At 38.5% G+C, this 25,115-nt stretch overlaps 3 protein-coding genes and 2 long non-coding RNA genes across 5 annotated transcripts in view; all 5 read left to right on the forward strand.

Annotated features, from left to right (window-relative positions):
- LOC144667471 (uncharacterized) overlaps window positions 1-15,266 on the forward strand; it is a 116,624-nt gene extending 101,358 nt beyond the window's left edge. The window contains exons 2-3 of the long non-coding RNA XR_013573319.1: window positions 14,519-14,572; window positions 15,048-15,266. This is a non-coding gene — a long non-coding RNA (uncharacterized LOC144667471). The remainder of the gene's footprint in view (window positions 1-14,518; window positions 14,573-15,047) is intronic.
- On the forward strand, window positions 334-6,259 carry LOC144667501 (uncharacterized). The gene is made up of 5 exons (XM_078528922.1): window positions 334-422; window positions 582-727; window positions 3,267-3,396; window positions 4,796-5,101; window positions 5,936-6,259. The coding sequence occupies exons 2-5, from the start codon at window positions 676-678 to the stop codon at window positions 6,144-6,146; spliced, it is 699 nt and encodes a 232-aa protein (XP_078385048.1). The 5' UTR covers window positions 334-422; window positions 582-675; the 3' UTR covers window positions 6,147-6,259.
- On the forward strand, window positions 7,220-12,462 carry LOC144628799 (uncharacterized). Its single transcript, XM_078486912.1, has 12 exons — window positions 7,220-7,335; window positions 8,224-8,285; window positions 8,485-8,546; window positions 9,596-9,659; window positions 10,180-10,223; window positions 10,508-10,553; window positions 10,812-10,849; window positions 11,161-11,206; window positions 11,666-11,713; window positions 11,967-11,998; window positions 12,150-12,195; window positions 12,382-12,462. The coding sequence occupies exons 1-12, from the start codon at window positions 7,311-7,313 to the stop codon at window positions 12,460-12,462; spliced, it is 594 nt and encodes a 197-aa protein (XP_078343038.1). The 5' UTR covers window positions 7,220-7,310.
- Window positions 13,110-14,324, forward strand: LOC144667072 (uncharacterized). The gene is made up of 4 exons (XR_013573273.1): window positions 13,110-13,181; window positions 13,392-13,423; window positions 13,699-13,744; window positions 14,175-14,324. It is a non-coding gene; the product is annotated as an uncharacterized LOC144667072 (long non-coding RNA).
- A 503-nt stretch (window positions 15,267-15,769) lies between the features above and the next one.
- Window positions 15,770-24,363, forward strand: LOC144628040 (leucine-rich repeat and guanylate kinase domain-containing protein-like). The gene is made up of 19 exons (XM_078486093.1): window positions 15,770-16,107; window positions 16,569-16,667; window positions 17,234-17,315; window positions 17,413-17,513; window positions 17,584-17,665; window positions 18,164-18,288; window positions 18,914-18,967; window positions 19,077-19,166; window positions 19,539-19,619; window positions 19,831-19,917; window positions 20,435-20,541; window positions 21,209-21,328; window positions 21,491-21,587; window positions 21,886-21,999; window positions 22,086-22,154; window positions 22,382-22,514; window positions 22,859-23,139; window positions 23,605-23,696; window positions 23,900-24,363. The coding sequence occupies exons 1-19, from the start codon at window positions 15,898-15,900 to the stop codon at window positions 24,285-24,287; spliced, it is 2,412 nt and encodes an 803-aa protein (XP_078342219.1). The 5' UTR covers window positions 15,770-15,897; the 3' UTR covers window positions 24,288-24,363.
- The last annotated feature ends 752 nt before the right edge of the window (window positions 24,364-25,115 follow it).

A 25,115-nucleotide genomic window follows, 5' to 3' on the forward strand; every position in this document is an offset into this window, starting at 1 on the left:
ATTTATCTTAGCCCGGAAAAAAGGAAATAACGGTTTGCCTTAACGTTCATTATCCATCTTAACTGCGTTTTTAAATGAAGACACATAAAAGAAACACTTACAAAAAGAAAAAAAAAAAGAAACACCCAAGTTCTTCCAGACAGATCATGAATCTTCGGTCGATGATTTTTGTCTGATCTGTATATTTTTAGGGAATTACATTATCGCTAAGTGTACATCACGTGAACCTCTCCACCGCGGAGACAAACACGCCTGTAATAAATTTCAAGTTCATGTTATTACAGTGCTTCGAACGAATCAGCTTATAGTTTACAACATAGATTCGAACCCCCAACTGACTGCCAATTTAAGCAGTTGTTTACATAACATAACTTTGCAGCAAATTACAAAGTCTAATTTACGCTGGATCGAAAATTGAAAAGGTGCTCCCCATTGTTATATAAGTACTGTTTGCGAATTGAAACCTTAAAAAATTACCCCTAACTTTTTGTCATTGGTTGATCCGAACAATAACCAAGCAAGTCACTTAAGCTCACCAGGACTCCATTTCATTTAGTTCTTCATTTGCTTCAGCTTGTCAGATTGTTGTGTTCGCAGGAACATCGACATCAGCCCAGACAGACATCCCTTCTTTTTCTCTGACGCGGGTTTGTTTGGCAGGAAAGAGCTACGGACATGAAGAAATTCATGTTAAGTTTTGCAGTCTTGTCATGTCTGTTACTTGCAGGTAACATTTTGTCATATTGACATATTTTTTTAGTTTCTTTCATATCACCCAGGGACATAAGTTGAATTTAGGGCGGTGATCTTGAAAATTGAATTTGAAAATTTTAACGTTGGAGCGCCTCAAGCTAGCGGTGGAAATATACCTGTTTCAAGGTGATTTACTCAGCTCGGCTTACCAATCAAAACTTGAAGTTTGCTGCTGATATCTCAACGATTGCCACTAACGAATGTAAAAATAACATTAAGCTCGCCTAATGTTAGCTTGCTACGCATTTCGTACACATCGGCTTCTGTGATCAGAGTTGTTTGCCGAAGCCAACTTTATGCAACTTTATGCCAACTTTATGCTTTTCTTTAGAAAAGTTATTGCGTGCTTTTATAAGTGTCAGACAGGTATTTTTAAGTAATTTTTCACACATAATTGTTACTCAGTCGTGCACTGCCCCGTTCTAGTAGCTAGAATATGCCATGCTTTCGGGTTTTTTTATTCAACCTACCCTTTATGTGATTCAGATTAGTCGATCTTGCTATAATTTACCATGCTTAAACTCATGTTCTCTTCTATTACAAATCAACAAGCGAGCGAACAGAAAACAATGTTGCCAAACCGAATCCGGCAGAATTCGTACACATATGATACAACACCTGCCGGAATTTGCAGATCAATTTTTCCTTCAATAACATTGAATTTTCTAAGAAAATTCCCGTCAAACAGGATAGATTTTTCTTTAAAATCTTCATATTATCGAGATAGAACTGTAACACTTGAAAAAAAATAAGGTTGTGTTGTGTTTATTTATGCGAAAACGCGAAGAATCAAGGAAAATTTACATATTAACTGATTCGGGGCTTTGCAAACAGCGTTTGCTCACAGCACGCTTTGCCAAGCATTAGCAACCTTACAGTGTTGCTAACGAATCGTGATAATTAACAAAAATTTACACCGTGGTTTTTTTTAGATGTTTATGAAATATATCATCTAATGTACACATTGCAAAATAAAAGTAAGTTGCATTTCACTTGACTTGAGCTTGATGATTTAAGAGCTTTTAGATGATTATATCAATGTTCTCCCTTTCTCTCGCACAACTCACGAAAGGTGAACATTATATTCAACGAAGCTCTCTTTTTCTTTTTAATTCCAGTTTAATTTTTAGCTCAAAGAGCTACATAGATTATCTTGTGCTTTATCGTGTAATCATTTTTTCTGTCTTCGAACCTGCCTGTAGGAATCACCTGCTCCGCACACATAGTAACAATAATAATAAAGTAACAAAGTAATAATACTGTCGCGAATCTTTTTTTTTTGTTTTTTTTTTCCACTGGTTGTAGAGGACAGGCAAGAATATCAGAGTGGTTAACGTACGTTTGTTTCTTTTTTATTGCGATTCCTTTTTTTGATGGATTACTAGTGGATTTCAGGAGGAAAGAGGGGATTTTAAAAGTATCGCTACATATAGTTTTACTAAAGTGGCCTTCATAACATTTTAATAGGTTGAGACACTTAGCGGTGTGACAACAACTCGATTCTACCGATGCAAAGAAAGCTTATCTTAAGTAGTGAAATGGAAACGTTATGTAAATTATGGCAAATTAATTATCATTATTGGGACAACGAAATTACAAAAAGAAATCAATACCGAAATCACATTTTAACGCCTACCATAGGCGCATTTCTGCAAGAAATTAATTAGTGCGAAATTAAAGACGGTAAGGCAAAATAACTACCATATATATAGTTTATATGATGGCAAAATATAGACTGTCATTGCAAAAAGCGTATGCAAAATTCATTTAAATGTAGAAATACGAAGGCTGGGATTGTTTTCACCGCAATGTAATTGGTGTTTTGAATGATAAAAAGAGTTTTTGAAAATCACTGTTGGACGTCCGCGTCTTCTTTTATAGCAATCAGAACTGTCAATCAACTTGCTATAGGAAACTGCAAAGACGAAGGAAAACAACACGAAAAGATGATCAGGGCGATATTAAAGAAAAAATATGATAATAGCCAGAAAAGTTTAAGTCATAGATAATTTTCAGACATTATTCCGTGTATAGTTTGAAACTACAGCTGATTTTTTGTCAAAATGGATTGCAAAGCTTCAGCTCTCGCGCGCGCAGCTTGTCTGCAGGTGCGCGCTAAATATCCGCCAAGTTTGTTAACTACCTCTGGTGGCCTGGCTCCACTTTTAGGGTTTTGTGCGCTAAACATGGCAAACAAATTGCACTGAAATTGGAAATGTTATCGATAAAAAGGTATTATAACGTTAAATGCTGGTAGCTTTAGTGTTAAATGTACTTTTAGCCGCATCAAATCCCAAGACCTGCAAGAACAAGAGCGTAACTGAAATTGTTGCTTGGCTACACTTGGAGCAAACTTCATGAAATTTGATTGAAGTCCCCACGCAAGTCAGATCTATGTAGTTCCAAGGGCTTTCACTCACTTAATTTCACTGAAAATTAGGCGCGAGGGGTTCTAGAATGAGATTAGCATGATTTATGCTAATCTTGTTTCCTTTTTTCTCATCTTCATATAGAACTGCCAAACTCTGCAGCTGACACTGACGTCTTTGTGAGCAAATGCAGTGAAGAGGACAGGAAGAAAGAGGACATGCGCTGTGCGCATAATCTCCTCGAGAGAATCAGAAACCCAGCAGCTAACTGCAGGTGTGTTAGTGGAAAGTTTTAAGGAATGAGTTAATTAGGTTCTGTAAAAGGGGCTTGCTAACAGGTCAGGAGGACAAAACGGGGTTAAAACTAGGCTGTTCTACAGAAAAGCTGTTCTTTATGCATTTCCCAGCTCGCTGAGAAAACTCACGATTTCTAACAAACGAGTCATCAGATTTTCATGAAATTTTACATGTTATACTTTATTAAGCAAGAAAACTGCTTACAAAAAAGCCAGCCAGATGGGTTCAATGATTTTTCTCAGCCAGCTGGAAAGTGCATGCAGAACAGCTTTAATTCTGTGGAACAGCTTCGTTTTGTCCTCCTGACAGGTACCATCGCTGAGTGGACATGAAACTTTTCTCCTGGTGTTCAGCTTACAGCATAGCCCCACCCAAACTATTTATAATGGTTTTTGAATGGCTGAGATGAAAGAACCATCTTTGTGACACATCTCCAAATACTGGTAGAGATGTAGTTCGACGCGCGGTGTGATCGTCCGGGTGAGAGTAGTTCTGAAGGTAGAGGTGTGCGAGAATAGCTGCGTGTTTAACCTGTTACATATCAAACCCATCTTTAGAAGCCTTTATTCTTGATAATAAAAAAAGAAAATTTTCCCAACTAGTGGACTCGCTTGACGCCTCTCGAGTCAAATTGACTCCACTAAACTCCAATCGAATCGATTTGACTAAACTGAACTGCACTGCACTGCAACGCAATGCAATGCAATGCACTCCAACCCATTCTACTTGACTCGACACGACACGACTCCTCTCGACCCGACAGACTAGACTAGACTCAATCCGACCAGACTAGACCCGACCCGAGCAATTTTTTTTTACGCCCACTTCAAGATGGCCGCCACTTACGGTCGTCGACTGGTAACTAGTACCGGTTAGCCTGCTATGCACTCTGGTTAGGCTACTATTCACTTCGGTTAGCCTACTATGCACTTCGGTTAGCCTACTATGCACTTCGGTTAGCCTACTATGCACTTTGGTTAGCCTGTTTACGGTTAGCTATCGATATTTGTAAGGGAAACACGATATATAGTTAAAATTTACGAATTCTGGGAGCCGGCCCCCGGTGGCGTAGCGGTATCACACTCGCTCTTCAGGCAGACGACCCGAGTTCAATTCCACCCCGGGGCACAATTATCTCGAACATTTTCCTTTTTCCTCTTTCATAAAATTCGAAAAAAAAAACTAAGTGTCTAAAGTGGGCGTAAAAAAAAAAATTGCACCCGACCCGACCACGCCCGATCGGACTCGACGCGACTCGACTCGAATTGACTTGACTTAACTTGAATTGACTTCAGTTGCATTGTGTTGGTTCGGCTTAGCTTGAGTTGACTTGTAAACTTCTGAATAAAAACGTTCACTCTTTTTCTCTTCTGCAGTCATGAATTGAAGAAATTCATGGAGTGTTTCAGAAACTTTACGCTCGACAAGTGCTATGGGGATTACCTAAAAACTCATCGCTACATGAAAGACCCAATGAAGCGAATGGCCGATATGAAAGCAAAGATGCACAACTTTGGGCGGTTATTGTGTGGCATTGAGCCTCACGTAAATACCACTGGTCTGCCGAAAAACGTGACAGACATGCTGAAATGCGACAAAGAGTTTTATGAAGAAGGCAAAGAGTGCGCCAAGACATTCCATGACAAGTTTAAGGCCAACAGGGAATCCGCCGACCTGTGCAAGTAAGAGTTATAAAATGGGTCAATTAATGTAGAGTAGAGTCCACACACGAAGCGAGTTAAACTTTCTAGACTGATCGTGTAGTAGGGTTTTGGGGGCGTGTTTGTTTACTAAAACAACCCCTCAAAATAGAGTTTCAATGTTGGATGTGTTTCAATGTCATGGAATTAAACTAAGCTGATTTTCTATATATCGAGTAAACATTTTAATTTTAATTCCGTCCAAAACATGCAGTTTTGCTATTGGGTCCGGTCAGCAACTAAGACTTAATATAATTTAGACCATTTTATTCCTTTCACGGGAAAGATTGAACTCTTGGTAGAGCATCGCACCCGTTTCGCGGAGGTCAAGGATTAAAATCCCGTTGAGGCCAGAATTGCTTCTGGCTTTTTTCTTTGCTATTTCGTTATTTTCAAATTCACTGCGAGGATCATTTCTTTACTCTATTAGTACTAGAGCATGCACTAGAGACTACGTTGTTAAGTGTATCGCTCCTCGTCAAATTGGTCTATAAGAACAGCGTAGTCATATCTTAGTTAAATAGCAGTGCCGAGGTTTCCTCCTCTTTCATCACAACTTGCTGGCACTTTGTTCTGACGGACTATTTTTTGCGAATGCGGGCGGCCTTCCAATGAAAGATCAGGAGCGAGTGTCAAGGCAGAGAGTGAGACTGAGGAGAGAAGCTTTCGGCGCTTCGCAAGTTCCGAGAAACAATTTCTGGGATGGGAAAACCCACTGTTTTCCATGCAGTCTGGCACTTTGTGCGCCTCGTATCTCCGTTCCAAAACATACATGTAGCATTTAAAACTCCCACATCCGTTTTTTCTTACTTACAGGCTTTTCATGGAGTCCAAAATCTGTATGGGCAAGCTGATGGTGCAGTATTGCAAAGGCAAACTTGATCGTGATGGCAAACCGCCCCCACGTGACCACTTCAATCCGTTTTGCCCAGACAAGAAGGATCCTCCTCCTCCTTCCGGTGCCGGAAAGGCTTTCACCAGCGTGGCCCTCGCATTTGTGGCCTTTGCCTTTTATTTGCTGTTGTAGGGCTATATTCATTCCTTTCACGGTGACGTCACAGTAAAACTGAAACACTGTTTTAGTTCCAGACAAGAGTCGAGTAGGTCAAGAGAAGCCCGACTATAAATTTTCAACGCACTAAAATTCACTCTGAATAGTAAGGTTTTGTTTTTCTCACCCAATATATAAACATTGTGTTTATTTCTTGACCGTCTTTAAATAATATTAATGTAAGTAAGGAGATAGCCACTTTGAATCCACTAATAAAGTACAATGACAAATGCGAGACACTGGTATTGTCTGATGTGGTGCCATCCAGTAGAAAGTTCTTTGATTCTTTGAGAGGAGGCCTGAAGTTCATTTATTTAACAAAAACAATAATTCTTTTGGCCTAGTCCTTTGGTTTTCTCAGCTTAGGAGAGTCTAAAGACCATAAGCCGTAATGTCACCAAATAACAATTACCGAGAACGCGTGCTCTTATCCTCACCCCTCCCCCTCGTCCAGTTTTTGCGCGTTCAAAACAAAAGACAGAAAAAAAGAGAGAACACCTTGTTATTTAAAAGAGGCTGCAATGCTCTTACTTTGTTCTGAAATATGATAAGAATTTGCATTCAAGTGGTATTGGCTAGTGAGTACAGTGACAATGACATTTCTCAACGAATATTTAGTGAGTTCAAAACTAAAATAGCTTCAAGCAGTAACAGTTCATTTCAGATACACATGTCCATAGCCACTGAGTAAGCGTGATTTCCATCCTCGTACCCAGGGTCTTCGTTCCCCTTGACCAGCAGTGGTTTCGTCAAGCGTGAATGGCATGGTTTCCAAATCGAGAGATGTGCGCGCGCACAGGCACGCGCATCAACCGTTTTTATTTTAGTATACACAAACAAAAACGGTCTCTCACTAACGGTTTGCTAAAAGATCTCACGAAAGCACAAAAAACAGACGAATTGCCAAAACCAAAACGATTGAAAGAGCTTAAAAACCTTTTACTATCAAAATGTGAAAGCACTGCGCCACACAGTTATTAGTTTTGCATTGTTCGTGTAAATAAAAGTTCAGCGCGCGCTCATGAGTCAACAGTGATGTTAGCATTGTGTCGTAACTTCACGCAGAACTTGCATGGCGCGTTGGCCGTAAAAACCGTCAAAGTAGTTCGTTTTTTTGGCAACGAAAACCATCAGAAATACATGACAATGGAATCTCAAAATGCAGGTTTGTAAATTGTTTTTGTATATGGCTTCAGTTGAGGTCTTCCTGCACAGTTTTGGATTTACCCAAAAAAAAGAACTGCGACATTTGAACGAATCGCTTAGTGGTCGTTTATGATAGGCGCTAGAAACATCCTAGTATAAAGTGAGAGAAAATCTGAAGAATTTTTAAAACTTTGATTTAAATCACAAATTAAACTCTACGAGGAACTGAAAGGAAGTTAATTTAGTTTGCAAGTGAAACGGAAAAACGAAAAATAGAAGCAAAATAATTTATCTTACAGAACAAAATAAGAAGGAAAATATGCAGAGTTTCACTTGCATAGTTCGATTGGTTTTTTTACAGATTAAATTATTTCAGTTTGCAATATAGAATTTGAATAAGTTTCCGTCCTCTTGCTGAACAGGGTCTTACATTACATAGAGATATTGTCGATTGTTTCGTTGTTTTCAAATTTAACGGCTGAAGTGCGTGCTGATGGCGGTGCGCGCGCACTCCTTTTCGAGTTCAAGCTTGCAATTTTAAAGTCCATAAATTTTCTTCATCGTTGCATGTCTCGGAAACCCTGTTAAAACTTTAGTAAAACATAGCGTATTACACCCTAGCTTGACAGGCTAATAATATAAGTCTAGGGAGCGAGGCCTGGTGGTAAACTAGAAGGCCCGACAAACGGTAAGCTTTAAACAAAAACCGTGTAAAAATCTTGTGTTCAGATTTAACCGCGCGAAATATTTCAAATCAAAAGGATTGTCATGCGTGTAGATTCTTTATCCATTAATGATATTGTAGTTTATTCCTATTTTTCATCTTTTCTTCTTTTGTTCCATTTCTTAAAATAACAATTTTAATTTCTTCCTTCCTTTTTTCTTTCTTCACAATTTACTTATTCAGATTCAAATATGCCTCAAGAAGAAGTCGAAAAGGTTTGCGACGTTATGGATGACCAAAATCGGGTAAAAACTTTATTATCTTAAGTCAAATAAGTAAACCTCACCAATTTTTAACTTTTCAAGTCAGAAATTGCTTAATCTAAGTGAACTGGAAACTAGTCAAAACAACTGATTATTTGTTTAAATAACACTGAAGTGCATTTTTAGTTTTTTTTAAGTATTTCAAACGTTAACTATAAGTGTAAATGCGATTTGTTCCAAGGTGTTGGCGAAGGCTGGTGACTCTAAGAACAGGAAGCTCGTAAACATAGGAGCCTATTTTGAGTAAGTAGTAAGAAAGTCAGCAACAGATGTACCGTAATGATTCGATTTAGCGCCCTCCTTCCAATAAGCGCCCCCTTTCGAATAAGCGCCCCCCTTCGAATGTGTTTTTGTTAATAAGCGCCCCTATTCCAATAAGCGCCCTCATTCTTATAAGTGCCCCTATTCTAATAAGCGCCCCCTATTGTGGATAACTGCCCCTAATGAAGTCATCGACGTCGAATAGATAAACGCATGAACATTTACCGTACCGTACATGTATATATTTGCTGTTAAAATGAACAGTTCTTTTAAAAGTAGCTGAACTTTCAACAATTTGCTACTGTTACAGTTTCTGTCATTGTTAGTTATCTTAATACTTATTAAAGTTTTGTTTTGAACATTTGGTTGTTTCTCGAAAAATTAAATAAGTGCCCTGTCCCGAATAAGCGCCCTGTCTCGAATAAGCGCCCTCCCTTGAGTAGCCTGCGAGCAGGCTCTCTATCGGGGGCAACGTGAATATTGAACTCTTCGAGCGCCGAAGGCGCGATCACGCGAGCGCTAGCAGTTCAATAATAATATATTCACATTTCCCCCGAATAGAGAGCCTGCTCGCAGGCTATCCCTTGAGGCGCCAAAAGTAAATAAGCGCCCCGTGCGCTAAATCGAATCATTACGGTAACCTTTGGCAAACGATTGGTCGTCTTCAACAATTATAGAGACCATGTCAAAAAATCACCTATACTTGTATCTATGTTGCACAGTAGAGTTTTTGTTGTTGTTGTTGTTGTTGTTGTTTGTGCAATTTAACAGTAGTTCCAACTCATTGAAACCAGACAGAATAGCGCAATTGGGAAGCTGTACTTTTCAGTTTAACTGAATTGTCATAATCAAATAAGGTTGTTTTTGTCTTGTATTTTTTTTTTGTATGGTTTGCTTTATCGTGAATTATTGTTGATACGTTGATATATTCTCAAACTAAAGGAAATTAAGCAAACGTTGCGGTATCCTTTATAAATTTCAGTAAATTTTAAAATGTGGTATTTATCCACGTCGTTTCTAATTCCATTCAGGGAAACCAAGAGACAAATGACTGATGTTTTAAAGAAGAGTACAATGGAGAGAGACAAAATTAAGGTATAAACTACTGTCTGGTTTACATGTTATGGCCATTCAAGGTACTGAGACATCTTGATGGGCTCTTGCCAACACACATCACAACAAAAATTAGGCACCCTTTGAGGTATAAACGCAAGTATCATCGTCAAATATAAATAAATAAACTAATAATAAATAAATGGAAATTTGCAGTGGCATTTACACAGAGGCTTTTCATCCACTGTTCCCGATCGAATTGGAATTTAGCAGTGTTGTTTTTTTAGGGAGGGAGGAAATCCGGGGAACCCTGAGAAAACATCCTCCAAGCAAGGACGAGAACCAACAACAAACTCAACCCACATATGACGCCGGGTCCGGGAATCGAACCCAGGCCACATTGGTGGGAGGCGAGCGCTCTCACCACTGCTCCCCATTAAAAAAATATTTGTCCATTAATTAGTTTAGTAACGTTCCTGTTGGTTTCGACAGCGTAGCTACGTTAAGAACATTGCTTTTACATTGAAATAATCGACTCTGCGATCTTTTCCCCTTTCAACAGAATGAACTAAAGCAGCTACAAGAAGATAATCGCCGCTACAGAAAGTAAGTATTGTAAAATATCAATCTTTGTTATTTGTTTTAATATCTTTTGTTGTAATGAAGGGTAACCGATGTACTAAGAGAATTACAACAAATTAAAGCGGTGACCTACAAGACCCTGAAAATGCACTTGGGGCCACCTTCTAATAAAGCAAAAGAAAAAAATTCATGAAGTTCAAGGGAAAAGGTTTCTTTTAAAAAATAGATGTGTTTACATAACCGAATACGATGGTTTATATTGATCAAGATAGTAACAGTTTACTAAATTTGGTATTAATTATGTTCAGTGAACTAGAAGCATGCGAGAGACGATCACGAGAGAAACGTCAAATGGTGAGTAATAACAACAAAGCAATAATTAAATCACCGAAAATTTCGGTAACTCGTGTTTACCTAAAGCGTCGAGCTGTAGCTATAAGTAGCTATAAAGAAAACTTTGATAAGACAAGTTTCTTAACTAGATGTTTATATTTTAATAAAAGAGTTTATAACTGAGATCAATTTCCCCCAGGATTAAATTACAATCTTCAATTGCATTTGTTTAAGTTCTACAGATTATTTTTGTTAGCAGCTTGTTTGTTTTTGTTACAGGAAGTTATCAGCGACTCTGATATTGAGGAAATAGAAAGGTGATAAATATTAACAAAGTTATACAGTTTACAACAATTCAGTGATAACCAAGTAAAGCTCTTTAGCACTTCCATAATTAACCAAAATAGTATTTTTTACGTTCGACTAATTTTCAGTTGAAAGTTAACATAATTTGATTTAGTAAGTTATACATTGCCCTATAAGTATACAAAATAAACCGCAGGAGACAATAGACACATCACATGCACATCTCAAAAGTTACTTCACCCGTACGCATCTACACAACCAAGTACTTGCATGGGGAGTGACAATTATGGTTCTACACTCGAACTATTTGATTTCCCTATAGAATAGCACGCATGGTGCCCAAGGTACTAGAGGATTTACAACATGATGTAAGTGTCCTCGCTATTTTCAATGTAACACAATACTGTATCGTTTGACACTGAAATAAAGGTCTCACTTATTGACTGACAGACTGACAGACAGACAGACAGACAGACAGACAGACAGGCACGCAGGCAAGCAGACAGATAGACAGGCAGGCAGGCAGGCAGGCAGAGGCAGACATACAGACAGATAGACAGACAGACAGACAGACAGACAGACAGAGGCAGACATACAGACAGACAGAAAGACAGACAGACAGACAGACAGAAACAGAAACAGTCCGAGGGACAGACTGACTGACCGAAGACTGACAGAATGACTAACTGACTGAGTGACTGACTGACTGACTGACTGACTGACTGACTGATGTACTGCCATGTTTATACCTACATGTTAAAGCAGGTGTTTTAAAACATATTTGATTAAAAGTTGTTGTGTAATGAATATTTTTTTTGTTCAAACAGAAAGAAGGGTTTGTTACAAACCTAGCAGCAATTGACACGGCCACAAAGGTTTGTTTAGATCTAGAACTAAGTTGTATAATATTAAAATTTAAGAAATACTTCGGAACCGTCATCGAACAGTGATTGGCTAACGTAACGTAACAAGGTTATTTTATTTGCGGATGCGGAGACACTTTCATTAACTGACTTGTTAGTTGTACATTTAATTGCAACAGTATTAGGATTTCGGGAAAACTCTTGAAAGGCAACGGATAAAGCAGTATTTCACAATCATTATTATTTTCTTTTTCACCATTTTCAGATGGTAGACAAGATAAATGGAGAGTATAAAAGGTATGCAACTTTTCCACTGTTAACAAATTTTGTTGCTTTTAGAGCAAATTTTGTCTGATAAACAACAACACCTTCATTTCATGGCGGCCCCACATACATTTTAATTCAAATAATTACAGAGGGAAACTTGTCACCTATTATCTCTTGCCAGTAAATTACAGTACCAAAGGAAACAATTGAAAGTGGCCACAGAAATAGTAAGTAAAAAACCTTTGAAATAAAACATTTTACGCAACAATTTTATATTTGAAAAGTTGAAGATAGTTACATATTTGTGTTTAATTATAGCCTTGCTTTGCCAGTGGCAATTTTTAGTCCTGTTAATTGACTAATGGGATCAAAGCACATTTCATTGCTAAAAACGCTCCTTTTTTTTACTACAGGAAACATCCAGGAAGGCTAAAATTGAAAAGATTCAAAAGGAAATAAAGGTTCGTTACTTGATTGAATTCGATTATCATTAGATATACTTATTTCAACTACTTTATTATGTAGTTGTCTTCATTTGTATATTAGTTCATCATAATTAAATTTAGTATCATAGACATTTATTTATTGGGTAGAGGCTATTGTAAGTTGTTATTATTGTTTTGTTCTTTGACGGAATGCCTTGGTTTTACTACCATTCAACAATTAAAAGCATTATTTTCCGTTCATACCATTCCAATAAGTACTTATTTTGTTACTTTTATAGACTTTAAACGTGTACAGTTAATATGAAAGATCATTCGCTCATCTTTTTAATACAAAGACTGTTTCTCTTTGCAGAAGATGAAAGTTGAAGTGGAGAGGTAAATGTCAAATACACTGTGAAGTAATTTCTGGCATTAAAAAGAGCTTTTTCTCTTGCTTTAAACCAATACCTTATTATGGAAATTGGATTGATTTTTTTTGTTTTTTTCCTTTTTTAAACAATAGTCTGAAATTTATATTGTGCATTTTATGTATTGTGAAGCTCTGAACTTCACATTTATTTAAAATGTATAATTTTATTTCCAGGAAAAAAATTGAACTTAAAGAGAAAGAACGCGAGGTATATGGGTAAATGGTCTCAAGGTTTAATTTTGAATTTGTCATTATCTCTTTTAAAATTCCTGATTACTGATAATGTAGGATTTCATTATTTCTTCTTTAGAATTCCCGTTTGGAGAACTACGTCGAAGATGTCGAAAAAAAAGTCGAGGTATGACAACGCTTTTATGTACATGGATTGCCTTGAAACTCTCCTGTACGGATAACAGTTCTCTTGTAGCGAAATAACGTAGTGAAATTGCTTTTTGGTTTCGTACTGAATAATCTCTGGAATAACCTCTAGTTCATAATGACTCTAACAGCTGAACAAAACAAGAACAAGAAAATGTGTATTAAAAGACTCAAATTCTGTTTCTTCCAGGCGTTAGAGATGAAAACAAATGAACATCGAAGGTAAAAATAATCTTTCTTCAGCTAGTTTTTAACCTACTCTACCTTTAAGGTTCTCTGCACTTTACTCAATTCCACTCCGGTCCACCCCATTACATTCCAAGTCTGCCTTCCATTTCAACACGTTCTATATTCGCTCTGTTTTTGCTTTATATTCGGAAGTTTTGTTTCACGGCTAGTTGGCTTATTAACGTAGTTGTCGTAAACTGCACCGGCGTGATAAGCAATTACATGCAAAAGATGCCTATATTTCAGCATTTTTTCTCTCTGATTTTCAGGGAATCAAAACAGATTGACAAAGATTTTAAACTTGCACGTCTAGAGGTAAACAGCCATCAATTAGTTCAGCTAGTTTTAATTAGTATTTTAGTTAATGATTGCACCACATTTCTCATGTCTTCAGTTTGTAATGTGGGAACATAATATAAATTTTATTTATTCTTTTGGTAATAAAGCGTGTGTTGTTGTTGTTAACGAAAGTGAGTAGTTCAATTTTCAAATGGACAGCGATGATAAAAGTCACGGACCAAAATAGAACAAGCTAAGTTTCTACTTAAGTACAGGTTTAGGCTTGAGGATCCTGAAGGGGTAAAATGGGAAGTGGGATTTGCCTATTTTTTCACTAGGAAAATGAGATTTGGGTCTCTGGGACTGGGACTCCCCAAAGAACCCCCCCCCCCCCCCGACTCCCCGGTATTGAAGTAAAATCAATGCAAGACGAAACTTTTCATCTACAATGTTTTATTTCTTGCAGTATAAGATGGTAATGAATGAAAGACAAAAGTAAGTATCTTAATTCTAAAAGTGAAAACTGCACGGGTTGGGGCAGTGGAGTGCGCCATGTGACATCAGCACCGCCTTACCAAAGCATTTTAGCAAAGAAGTAAATATTTTCTCTAGTTTTATGCAAATTTTACCTTAAAACCCGACCTCTAAATCGCTATTAGCTATTTGCAAGTTATATTTTGCCATTCAAGCTAGCCAATCACAGACCGTCATCTGTCATATTACTTGTTATAATGACGTAACAAAGTTTCTATTCTCGAGTTTAGATCCAAAACACTAATCCTGTTATTACTTCTTCTCTTCTTCAGCGAGATTGATCATGTCAAGAAGCAAATCGCTGACCTTCAGGTCAAAACAGATGCCCAAGTAAGTAGATATGTACAGAATATGGCGTTTAAATATTTCGCCGCCAAAATGTTGCTAATTCTAGTAACGAAAGTCAGAGAAATGCCTTCGCACAAAGCAAGGGTTTTGAACAGAATGCCAAAAGTTCTTGAACAGTCAAGTGATGATATATAATACAGATGGCTTCCATCCTTTAAAATCCTCTACAGATCGGCTAGTGGCATTGTCCTCCAACGTTCTTAGCTACTAAAGTGCGCCGAAAGAAGTGTTGCGTGACAGTCACGTGCATGTGTAACGTCTGCAAAGGAATTAGTTGTCTTCTTCCTTGACTATTCACTGGGTATCAGTAAATTTTTACGAACCTCTGGTTAACAACTAAAGACTTGTGGAACCGGTGCAAAGACCAGTAAAATGATAACTTTTGTGCCTAGCACTAGTAAATAACTACTGATCGACAAGCAAAAGATAATAATTGAGATTTCTTTTTCCTCTCCAGATTTTACCCAAAAAGAAGAGACCAGGACTGTTAAGTTATAGAAAACAGTTAAGCCGAATATTTCGGTGCCATCATAGTAGAGAAGACCAGACTGACTATGGCGCCATTTAATAAGAATGGAACAAATTGTAAATTAATCTACATCATGCAACTGTCAATATACTTTTTTTTTTTTCCTGATTTTGATGATGTAACCAATAAAAGAAAGCACTTCAGTTATTTGTAGTTTGCTGGATTTAATTTTCTCATATATTTAGTCTGTTTTTGCCAATGTTTTTTCGCGTATTTTTTTTCTACGAGAGTTTTTTTTTCCAAGATTTATCCTTCTGATATAGCGTGAAAATTGTGAGGTTAGATTATTTTTCATGCGGACATGCTGTAAAAATTTCCCACCAAGAACAAAGGACTGGGTTATAAAAAACAAAAGAAATATGATAAACATGACTGTTTACTCTTTACTCATTTCTTTTGTATCGGTGTCCTCCACGCCTCGCTTCCAAGCTGAATTTTAATAATTATCTAGAAAGCAAACTAAAAATACAAACAAACAAACAAAAAACAGAGAAGAGAGATACCTCTGAAGTTATTCCACTTTTTCCAAAATATTTTCCAATACGAAGGACCGTTCTTTCTTTCTCCGGGCCGTGCAAATGGTCACAACGGGCTCAACGCGCGAGACTGGACCGAGTATTTGGGTTTCGTCGGTAAACTGGGTTCTAGTGTTGTTACTTAGAAACGAGACACATACAAAATGGCGGACAACACATAGAATTTCTGCCCTGTAAATATACTCAAGAAAACTACGTCGAATCAAGTTTTTCCTGTTGAATTTGACCGTTAAAAAACAAAAATGACCGAAAGAGGTGATAGCACCACCACTGGGTTTGCTGCAAATGTAGAAAACCTTGTGGAAACTTCATCTGAATTCGCAAAGACTGAAATGACAGATACTGCTGAAGCACTCCAAGATGATAGTCTTAATGTTGTAAAATCAGAAACTAATGGAGAAACGAATCCTCCTGAAAATCAGAGTTTGGAGGTAGAAGAAATGGATGATCAGGTAAATTTGGCTTGCATGATGCTTATAATAGTCTTTGTCATACATGTAATCTGGAGAGTGAAAACTCTTTCAATGAAAGTGGTCATTTTATGTTGACTGCGAGCAGTCTGTCTTCTGCTTTAATGTCTGTGGGGACGAATTAACGCGAGCGAGCGAGCGCGAGAAACGAGCGACTTGTCCTCACGGACTTTAGAGCAAAAGAGAGACGGCTCGCAGTTTAATGTTTATGCAAAATATTTTGACTATGTGGAAATTGTCGTAATAAGAGTCAATCAGTCCATGAAATTTTCCATGTGGAAATTGTCGTAATAAGAGTCGATCAGTCCACTTAAAGACTTATACGGACGATTACTAAAACATTACTAAAATTAAAGTTATCATTACCAAATGACAGTAATTACAGTATGTTTTTGAAGTATTGTATTGGATCATTTGAAGAATTGTTTACACTTTTTTGTCAGGAGGCAGATGAGTTTGAAGAAATGATAGCCGATGGATTATCACAGTTAGGACGATCTGCTGATGGAACTCTTCAAGTTTATCTCAACCTTTTCTTAGCGGTATAAAGTTTTTATTCAATATATTGCTAGCAAAGTTATCCAGGTATCTGCAGAATTTAACCTGAAATTTGGGAGAGCGGGGATCGCGCCTCAAATCTGGAAGCCCCCAATTAAGTTGAAATGCTGCAATGTCCCATTTGTTCATCTTTAATTGTTCTCAAACCTCGATACCAAAGCTTTGAAGCCCACCATGTGGTAGCCTGCAGTGCAGGCATTTTCTGTGTGATTCGCTGCCATGTTGGATGAGGGCAGAGAGAGGTTTGGAAGCCCGTCGCTGTCTTTTCAGCCTCATTCCTACTTTCTAGGACGCGTTTTCTCCTAATTCCTATCCCCAATCCTCTCCTGAGTACGAATCCAAGATGGCACTCACCCGATCAAAAATTGCTCGCTAGATACGCCTACATTGCAGGCTAACCATGTAGTTGCTTAATTAGTGTGATGTCCATAAAGTAATATGCACATGTTACTGTCAAGTGCAAAATAAAGTTGTTTTGTGCGTGCATTTGAGTATAGTGCTGTATTGCCTTGAGACTGCATGCATGTTTATTTATTCCTATTTTTTGTAGGGCTGTGGTCTGACAGATATTACATGCTTGCAAGAGTACATCCACTTACAAACAGTAGTTATTTCTCACAATTCACTCACAGGTGTGTGACTTATTAGATTTTGTTTCACTTATATTTCTTTATGTTCTCTTGTTTCTTTTAACAATATTAAGGTCAATCTTTTTATCTCTGTCAACAGATTTAAGTCCACTGGGCTGTATGCCTTATCTAGTGTCACTTGATGTGTCACACAATGAACTCACCACTGTTTTAGATTTCAAGCCACCACTTGGTCTGAGGGTAAGAGGGTAATTTAAAATCAACATGATTATTACACTGTGTACATGTGCAATTATTTTCTTTTTTGCAGGAAGTTATATTGTCGTACAACAAGATAGAAGCCCTTCCAGATCTCTCAGCTCATCAGTCATTGACAAGCCTGACATTGGATTGTATCCTTATTATCACAGACAAAACAAACAAACAAAAAAAAAACATTCACTTCCAACCTTGAAGCCTTCTTAACTCTGGTTTCTGTGGCATGAAGTAATAAGTCAACAACCATAGGAGCAAAAGGTACACTCCATGTCGTGCACCCCCCTGGATAAGATGCCAGACCACTGCAGTTTAACCCAACAGCCTCCACCTTCCCCCCCAAAACACACCCCCACCCTACCCCTGCCCCCACCCCCCCCCCCCCACCACCACCACCACCACCACCACTACCACTATTGGCCTTGGTGGCTAACAATTTGTCAGCACTTACTTCAATAAATGGCACTCTATACTCAGGCATTTTAAGGAGAATGTACGTGTAGGAAGGAAGGGCATAATTGCAGGTTATAAACAGCCAGCTGCAAGCCACAGGCTTTAAAATGACTTCATTTAACATTTGTCTGAAAAGCATCTTTATTGTCAATATTTTTTATCCTTAATTTCTGATTTTACAGATAATAACATTTCAGAAATACAGGGTTTATCTGACTGTCATAGGTTGTCTCACTTGAGCTTAATGAACAACAACATTTCCAGAATAGCCAACCTGGACAACCTGCCGCTGACATCACTGAACCTGGTTAGTTCAATTAATAAACCAGCCAGACTGAAAAATATAAACTTTATGTGGATGAAATGGAATGCCTGATTCCCTCTATGGCATGCGCCTGCAGGGAATCATCATGATGGTAGTTGTATTCATCAAACCATGCACAAGACTTACATACAACTACCGTGATTCCCTGCAGGTACACGCCATAGAGGGAATCGGCCATTAGGGGTGGTGAGTGATCCTTGAAAAAAAAATTGAGTCCTGCAGAATTTTAGCAAAATTTTAGAGGTCTTGTCAACTCGAATTTGTCTGGGATGCATTCTCAGAGTCTCAATTTTTTTTTTTCAAGGCTAAGAAAGTCTCAGGGCAACAGGAGAGATGTCCATTGCACGGTCTCACAGAGTATCAAATTTACTCACTCACTCACTCAACCTATTTGACCCATCGGGGACATAAGGCCGCAATAATACTTTGCCACCCAACCCTGTCTTGAGCCTTGGCTTGTGCTTCACCCCATGACAGACCCATGTCTTCATGCTCGGCCTGCCCCTTTTCCTCCTTCCAGTTGGAGGACAAGATATATTTCCTTCAATATTGTTTTGATTTATTTTTATCTCACTTTGTAATTTTGTGGTTTATCATTTTCTTCTAGAGTAACAACAACGTTAAGAAAATTGAAAATCTGGAAACTCTGAAATATCTAGAGGTAAGTTAATACTGCACAATTGATTTATCCATTTATGTGCTTTTGTTGTTTATTGTTGTGGTATTGTTTTTATTGTCTTAATCTTGAACTCTCTCTATCTGTTTTTCAGATAATCAATTTGTCCAGGAATAGTATTCGGAGCATGAAAGGTCTTCAGAACCACAATTTACTACAAGAAATTGACCTCGAAGAAAATCAGGTCTGTACATGTCATAACATAGTTTTCTAAACTTTAGACTGTCCACGGCCTCTCTGTTTTTCAATGCAAAAGAAGGTGCGAGGGAAGGACGGCTGGGCCGCAAATTGAGCACAAGGGCAAAACACTCTCACCTCCTGTTTTGCGGTGGCGTCCAGTTCTCTGACAATTCTTTCCCTGTCAACACTCATTCACTCAAGCCCTGTTCAACACTAACCAGTAAAGATCAAAGAAAAATTTGAAAAGAAATAAAGGGAGTGAACAGTCTATCTAACTTCTCAATCAGCAATCAATAGTGTGACAATTATCATTTCGATTTATCTTCAAGCAATACCTGCCATGACTTACGTTTCTTTTCTTGTCTATTTTTCACAGATAATTGACATTGCAGAAGTAAGGTACATCCGGGAACTGGGTTTACTGCGGAACCTAAACTTGCTTGGAAACCCAATCCAGGTGTTTAAGAACAATAAGATACCTAAGACTGTTTTATTAACGTTAATATGTAGGAGTAGCTTTTTTGACTGTATAGTTTTGCAAAACACGTGTAATGCATGCCTTTTAGGTCATAGACTAGCTTCTATCTTACTTACAGCACCGCATACATACAACATCTCTGTATAACTTTTTGTTGTATTCTTTTTAATTCTTTTATTTTGATGTCCAGGGTATGCCAGACTATAGACTTTCCTTATTGTTCAGAATACAAAGTCTGACGGAACTGGACCGCTCCAAAGTGTCTGTTGAGGAAAAGGTATAAAAAACACACTCCAGTGAAATGTAGTGGGCAGAAGTACAGAAATAGCCTGCGAATACAGCCGCCGGGAGTACAGAAACGCATCGTAGCCCTTTCAACATTATCAGTGCCTTAAAATAACTAAATAATTTAAAAGTGAATTTGCATAAAATCTAAAGAAAACTCTTTTCTATCATTAACTGAGCCACTGTTATTGCCAGTGAGAGCAACCGAACTTTTGGATACTACCAGTTATTTTTCATGTTGATAATAGCAGATATGGATGATCTTACAGTTGGCCATGCTGGCTCGGCTTGCTTAAGATGTGAGCCCTATTTTGCCCAAATTTGCCACCCTTACTTAATTCTTAGTCTTTCTCCAAGCTAGACGTAGCCCAGTGTATGTACAAGCCTGGTAAATAAGGGGTTTTATAGATTTTTGGCTGAACAGTGAAAGAAAAGAGTACAGTCATGATATTTTCAGGCTTTAGGTTTTTCTTTCCTATAATGAAGATCTTTGCTCATTGACTTAACAGGTTGCAGCTATAAACATGTTCAATCCCCCAGCAGAGGTTATCGCCGCACGTGATCACATGTTCCACGTGACAAAGTCGCTTCTACAGCCGACAAGAATTCACGATAGGTAAGGGTGCGTATAGAATTTGCGTTTGAAGCTTTAAAAAAACGCCGTGGTAAAGTTTATTCAGTAGAAATCCTATCTTATGAAAAATTGACTAAGCCAAAGAGCTTTCTAAGTACATAAAAGGTGACATTACTACATATGACGACAAGCCGACAACTTTCGGGAGTGATCGGAATTTTCGGAAGGGAGTCAGGATGTCTTCGGATGCTCTTTAGGTGGATATATCATGTATTTTGCGGTTAGGATAACAGACAGTGACTCCAATAACTTAATTAACCAATCAGATTACATAGCGCAAACGTGTAAACCAGTTAAGGGTGCTAAGCGCGGGAAATATTACGCGAGTTTAGCCTCTTTTTTGGTTTTGTCCCGGTCGCCGAGAAGGCAACTGCCTTTTCACGCTAATTGACTGGCAGCAGAGCCTTTTAAACCAAATGCTTAATAAACCTGCTTACATGTATCAAGCAAAACCAGGAGAACGACTAAAGATTGCCTGTGTACAGCCGCCCGCCCGCTAAAAAAAACGCGATTTTTTGAGCGGAGCGGGACGCACACAGACTACTAAGATTTTTCCTGTAAAAGTTACTTAAAGACCTTTTTAACGAAGTGTGTTTACCGCAGTCATTTTACGTTAGTAGTAATTCGAGTTTCTTACCTTATCTTTCAGTACTCTTCCAAGTGTGGACACGCCATATCCGATGTTAATTTTGTGTGGACCGCCGGGTTCGGGAAAACGACATCTGGCGAGAAGACTGTGCCAGGAGTTCCCAGACTTCTTCGGCTTCGGGTAAGGTTCTTGGAAAGCCTAAGTTTAGTAAAGTTTGTCTTCTGCATTTACTTTCTCTCGCGCGCAATAATTATCTGCTGTACGGTCATGTTATGTGTAGTCCTTTTTATGGAACTGAGCGAATTATTTCATTGTCAAAATGTTTTTCTTATTTTTCCTCAGCATCTGCCATACTACAAGAACTCCCCGCAAGAAAGAAGAAAACCTTGAAGAATACTGTTTTGTGACTCAAGAGGAATTTGAACAAGGAGTTGTAATGGTAAAAGTTTTGTAACATTTGGTTTTAACTAGCTGTATTGCGAAAACTTGCAAAAATTCACAGTATTTCACCGCATTTAAGGTGTTACCAGACAGAGAACAGCCGTCTTATCTTTGCGGTTTCGGTAGCCTGCGTAGCAGGCGCCTGTTGTTTAGTTATTTTAGCGCGCCTGTTGTGTAGTTATTTTAGCGCGAGCGCGATAGCGAGAAGGCCACGCGAAGAAAAACGTTTTTGGGGGCATAGTTAACAAACTAAACAACAAGACCCACTACCGTCAATTCCGTTTTTAATCTACCAGGGGAAATTCCTGCAGACGTGCCAGCTCGCAGGGAACTGGTACGGTGTGACAAGAGAGGCCGTAGAAAATGTGGCCCGTGAGGGTCTTGCTGCGGTGTTCCACATGGACTTAGAGGTACGAGTTCAAGCTTGTACCATCCTTGTTTGGCGATATTTCTTGAAATACCAACCGTTAAAACTACTTGTTTTGAATAATTTCAGGGAGTGTTGAGTTTTAAGAACACTTATTTTGAACCAAGATATGTTTTGGTGGTTCCCGTATCAAGAGAGGTAAGATAACCAATTATTTACCTGCCAATATCTTTCTCATACTGACCAACCCGGCCATACATGTAGGTCGAGGTTATTACCGAAAATATCACGAGGGTTACCACATGCAGTCTTAGAACCCGGGTAAGACCTCGGGGGTTTTTAGGGTCTTCTTTACAGCTGGCTAAGTTTATAAGCGTTTGGTATTTCACTTGTGTTGTATTTATTACATTATTTTTTTTTTCCAGATTCACGAGGCCCGTCTTCGTGAGCGTGGTGATTATGCGGAGCCGGTGTTACTGCAGTCATTAGATCGAGCTGAGTTGTGTCTAAAACACAACAGACAAAACCCTGGCTTCTTTGACATGGCCATAAACACCGGTAAGAAATCAGTACTCATAACGCACGCTAAAATTAGACACTCTTTCCACTCTTTTGTCGAGCAATTTGCAAGAAATTATCTTTTGCCAGAGGGAAAAACTGTGTAGAAATAGAAACGAAGATAACTGATCCGATAATGCAAACTTTCCTTTGACCTCCTTTCGTAGTTAGTTTAAATCTTATTCTATTTTTGGCTACAATCTAAATATTTTAGACCATATCAATGAAGTGATTTTAACCATCAAATCAGTCTTTTAAAAAACGAAAGGAAGTACTAAAAATTGCATGAAAAACGGCAAAAGCATCTGAACTAATTTATTTATTTTTTCTTTTCATAACAACAGAAGATCTCAGTGACGCCTACAAGCGCCTTAAACGTCTTATTATGGAATACCTTGGTATGTCACCGCCGTCCACAGTGCATTCTGAACTGTTCAGCGGCAGCGTGACGTCAGTTGATACCAGCCAATCAGAGGATACCCTGCAGCATGGCGAAAAAAAGTCAGGCACCAGTCAAACAACAAGTGTCACTGCCAATATGGCTGCGAGGACCTGGTCACGACGGTCTGATTCGGCGACTATTCCCACCAAGGGAGTTAAATTGACGCAGCAGAAGACACCAGTTGTAAGTGTGGTATTGTTGTCTCTGGTAAAAAGTTTGGCTCTTTCGATGCCGGATTAGCAGTGTCTTCAAACCACAAGTTTGATGATACAGTAGAACCCCGGTAACTCGAATTGAAGGGAAAGAAAATTGAGTTAGGGGGTTTGGTTTGGGGTAGATTATTTTATTTTTTTTTTTTTTTTTTTTTTATTTATGGGGGGTAGAAGGGGGTATGTGTCTTGGTTAGGAGTTGTGTTACGCACTTTTAATTCCTCCAAAACGAATTTTGCGTTAAATTCAAAACAAGTCATGTAAAGACCTAAAGTTCTGTTAGTCACGATCAAGCGGTCCACAGATTCGGAGCTCATGCATAACGTAAAGACCACCATAAATGACCTTTTCAGGGTTCGTATCTGGACGTCTCGAACCGGAGTTTAATTCGCTAACCTGGCCACCTCACTTACCTGATTATTCTCGTGTCTTTTGTAGGAAATTCTATCATTAGAGCGTCGACAGACAAAAGCTAAAGCAGCAGTGGCTGGAGTTCATCAGATTTCACTGGAGCAATTTATTGTCTCAAGGTATCTACAATATAGCGATACAACTGTTCAATTTAGTCAGTGAGGCGTGTATGCCTTTGCTGCTCATTATTAAAGAGTGAGGCGACAAACCTATTCCCCCCATGTGCCATGCGACATGTTCTGTTTCTCTTATAAGTCAGGTGTTATTAGTCAGACAGCTGTTCTCCAACAAAACCCTAAGACCTATTCTATTCTTATCACAGGCAGACAGTCTCGGCTAGTTTTCAGCCCTCCTCGGCGCAGTACTCCCCAGACGTCAAACGTTCGTCCTCAGTCCCTCTCAATTTTAACCCTTCAATGGCTTCCATGGTCGCCAACGCCAGTAGTCAAAACGAGGCCAGAGATGCAGGCCTGGAATCGAACATCTCTGAGTCAGAGGAGGATCAAGAAACAGCTTCATCTATCGTGTCATCTGCGCGTGCGTATTCCAACGATGATGCCCAGTCTCCAAGGGACTCCGACGACGAAGAGGAGGGGGACTCGAGAGACTTGCTTGACTTTGTTCAAACGGAGCCGTTTGACTCGCAAGGAACTGGGTCTGTTCCATTTTCAGGAGTTTTTGGCCAAGTGGAAATTGCCAATTCTATTTAAAATGTGATGTGGTTGTTGACAAGATTTTAAACAGCGAAACTCAGTAAAGTATTAAAGATGTCATTCGTGCGGGCCGTTAATTTTCGAAAGCGTTGAACATTAGAATGAAGGGTTTGCCATTATTACAAAAGTGTTTCTTGCAATTTACTAGCTCATTTAATTACATACACAACTCACTTTATCTTGTAAGTAGATATTTTTTTTATCCATATAAATAGTTATCGAAGAAAGTGTTGCGGGTCGTTCTTTTATCGGTTAGCCATGTTCTTATAACCCCAAGATATAGTTAATACCAACTGTGGTCGTTTGTTTGGGTGTTGTAAATAAAAGATACAGATGTGTAACTACGTGACTCAAGACATTGCAAATTCGTATGTTATAATTGGGAAGGCCCGAAATGGATTGTATTGCTTAGTTGAAGCTTACGATACATACGATATAACTAACTTTTATGGAATTGAACCATTTTTTTTTCAATTTTCCCACGCGTTTTAGCCTGGTTGTATATAAGCATGAGAGAGGCGAAAAGTACCTGAAAGTATCTGGGGAGCCTCTTATGGCCTGTAAACCAAGTGACAGTTTTGTCACTCGTTTTTCTAGTTTATCAGCCAAAAACGGACATAGTGGTTTAAACAAGTATCAGTGGTAAATTATCGATACCATGTAAGCATCTATTTATTAATAGAGAGGTTAAGCTGCGTTCGGCAGCGGCACGGTTTTTTTTTTTTTTTTTTTTTATTTTTTTAAGATCACGTGGGACAGCCAGACATCCCACGTGATAAGTACTCACGCCGATGATCAATAAATTCGAATGAGCGCAAACTTCTT

Source organism: Oculina patagonica, chromosome 10 (genome assembly GCF_052425735.1).
Source record: "Oculina patagonica isolate OP01 chromosome 10, crgOcupat, whole genome shotgun sequence".
Classification (NCBI taxonomy): Eukaryota; Metazoa; Cnidaria; class Anthozoa; order Scleractinia; family Oculinidae; genus Oculina; species Oculina patagonica.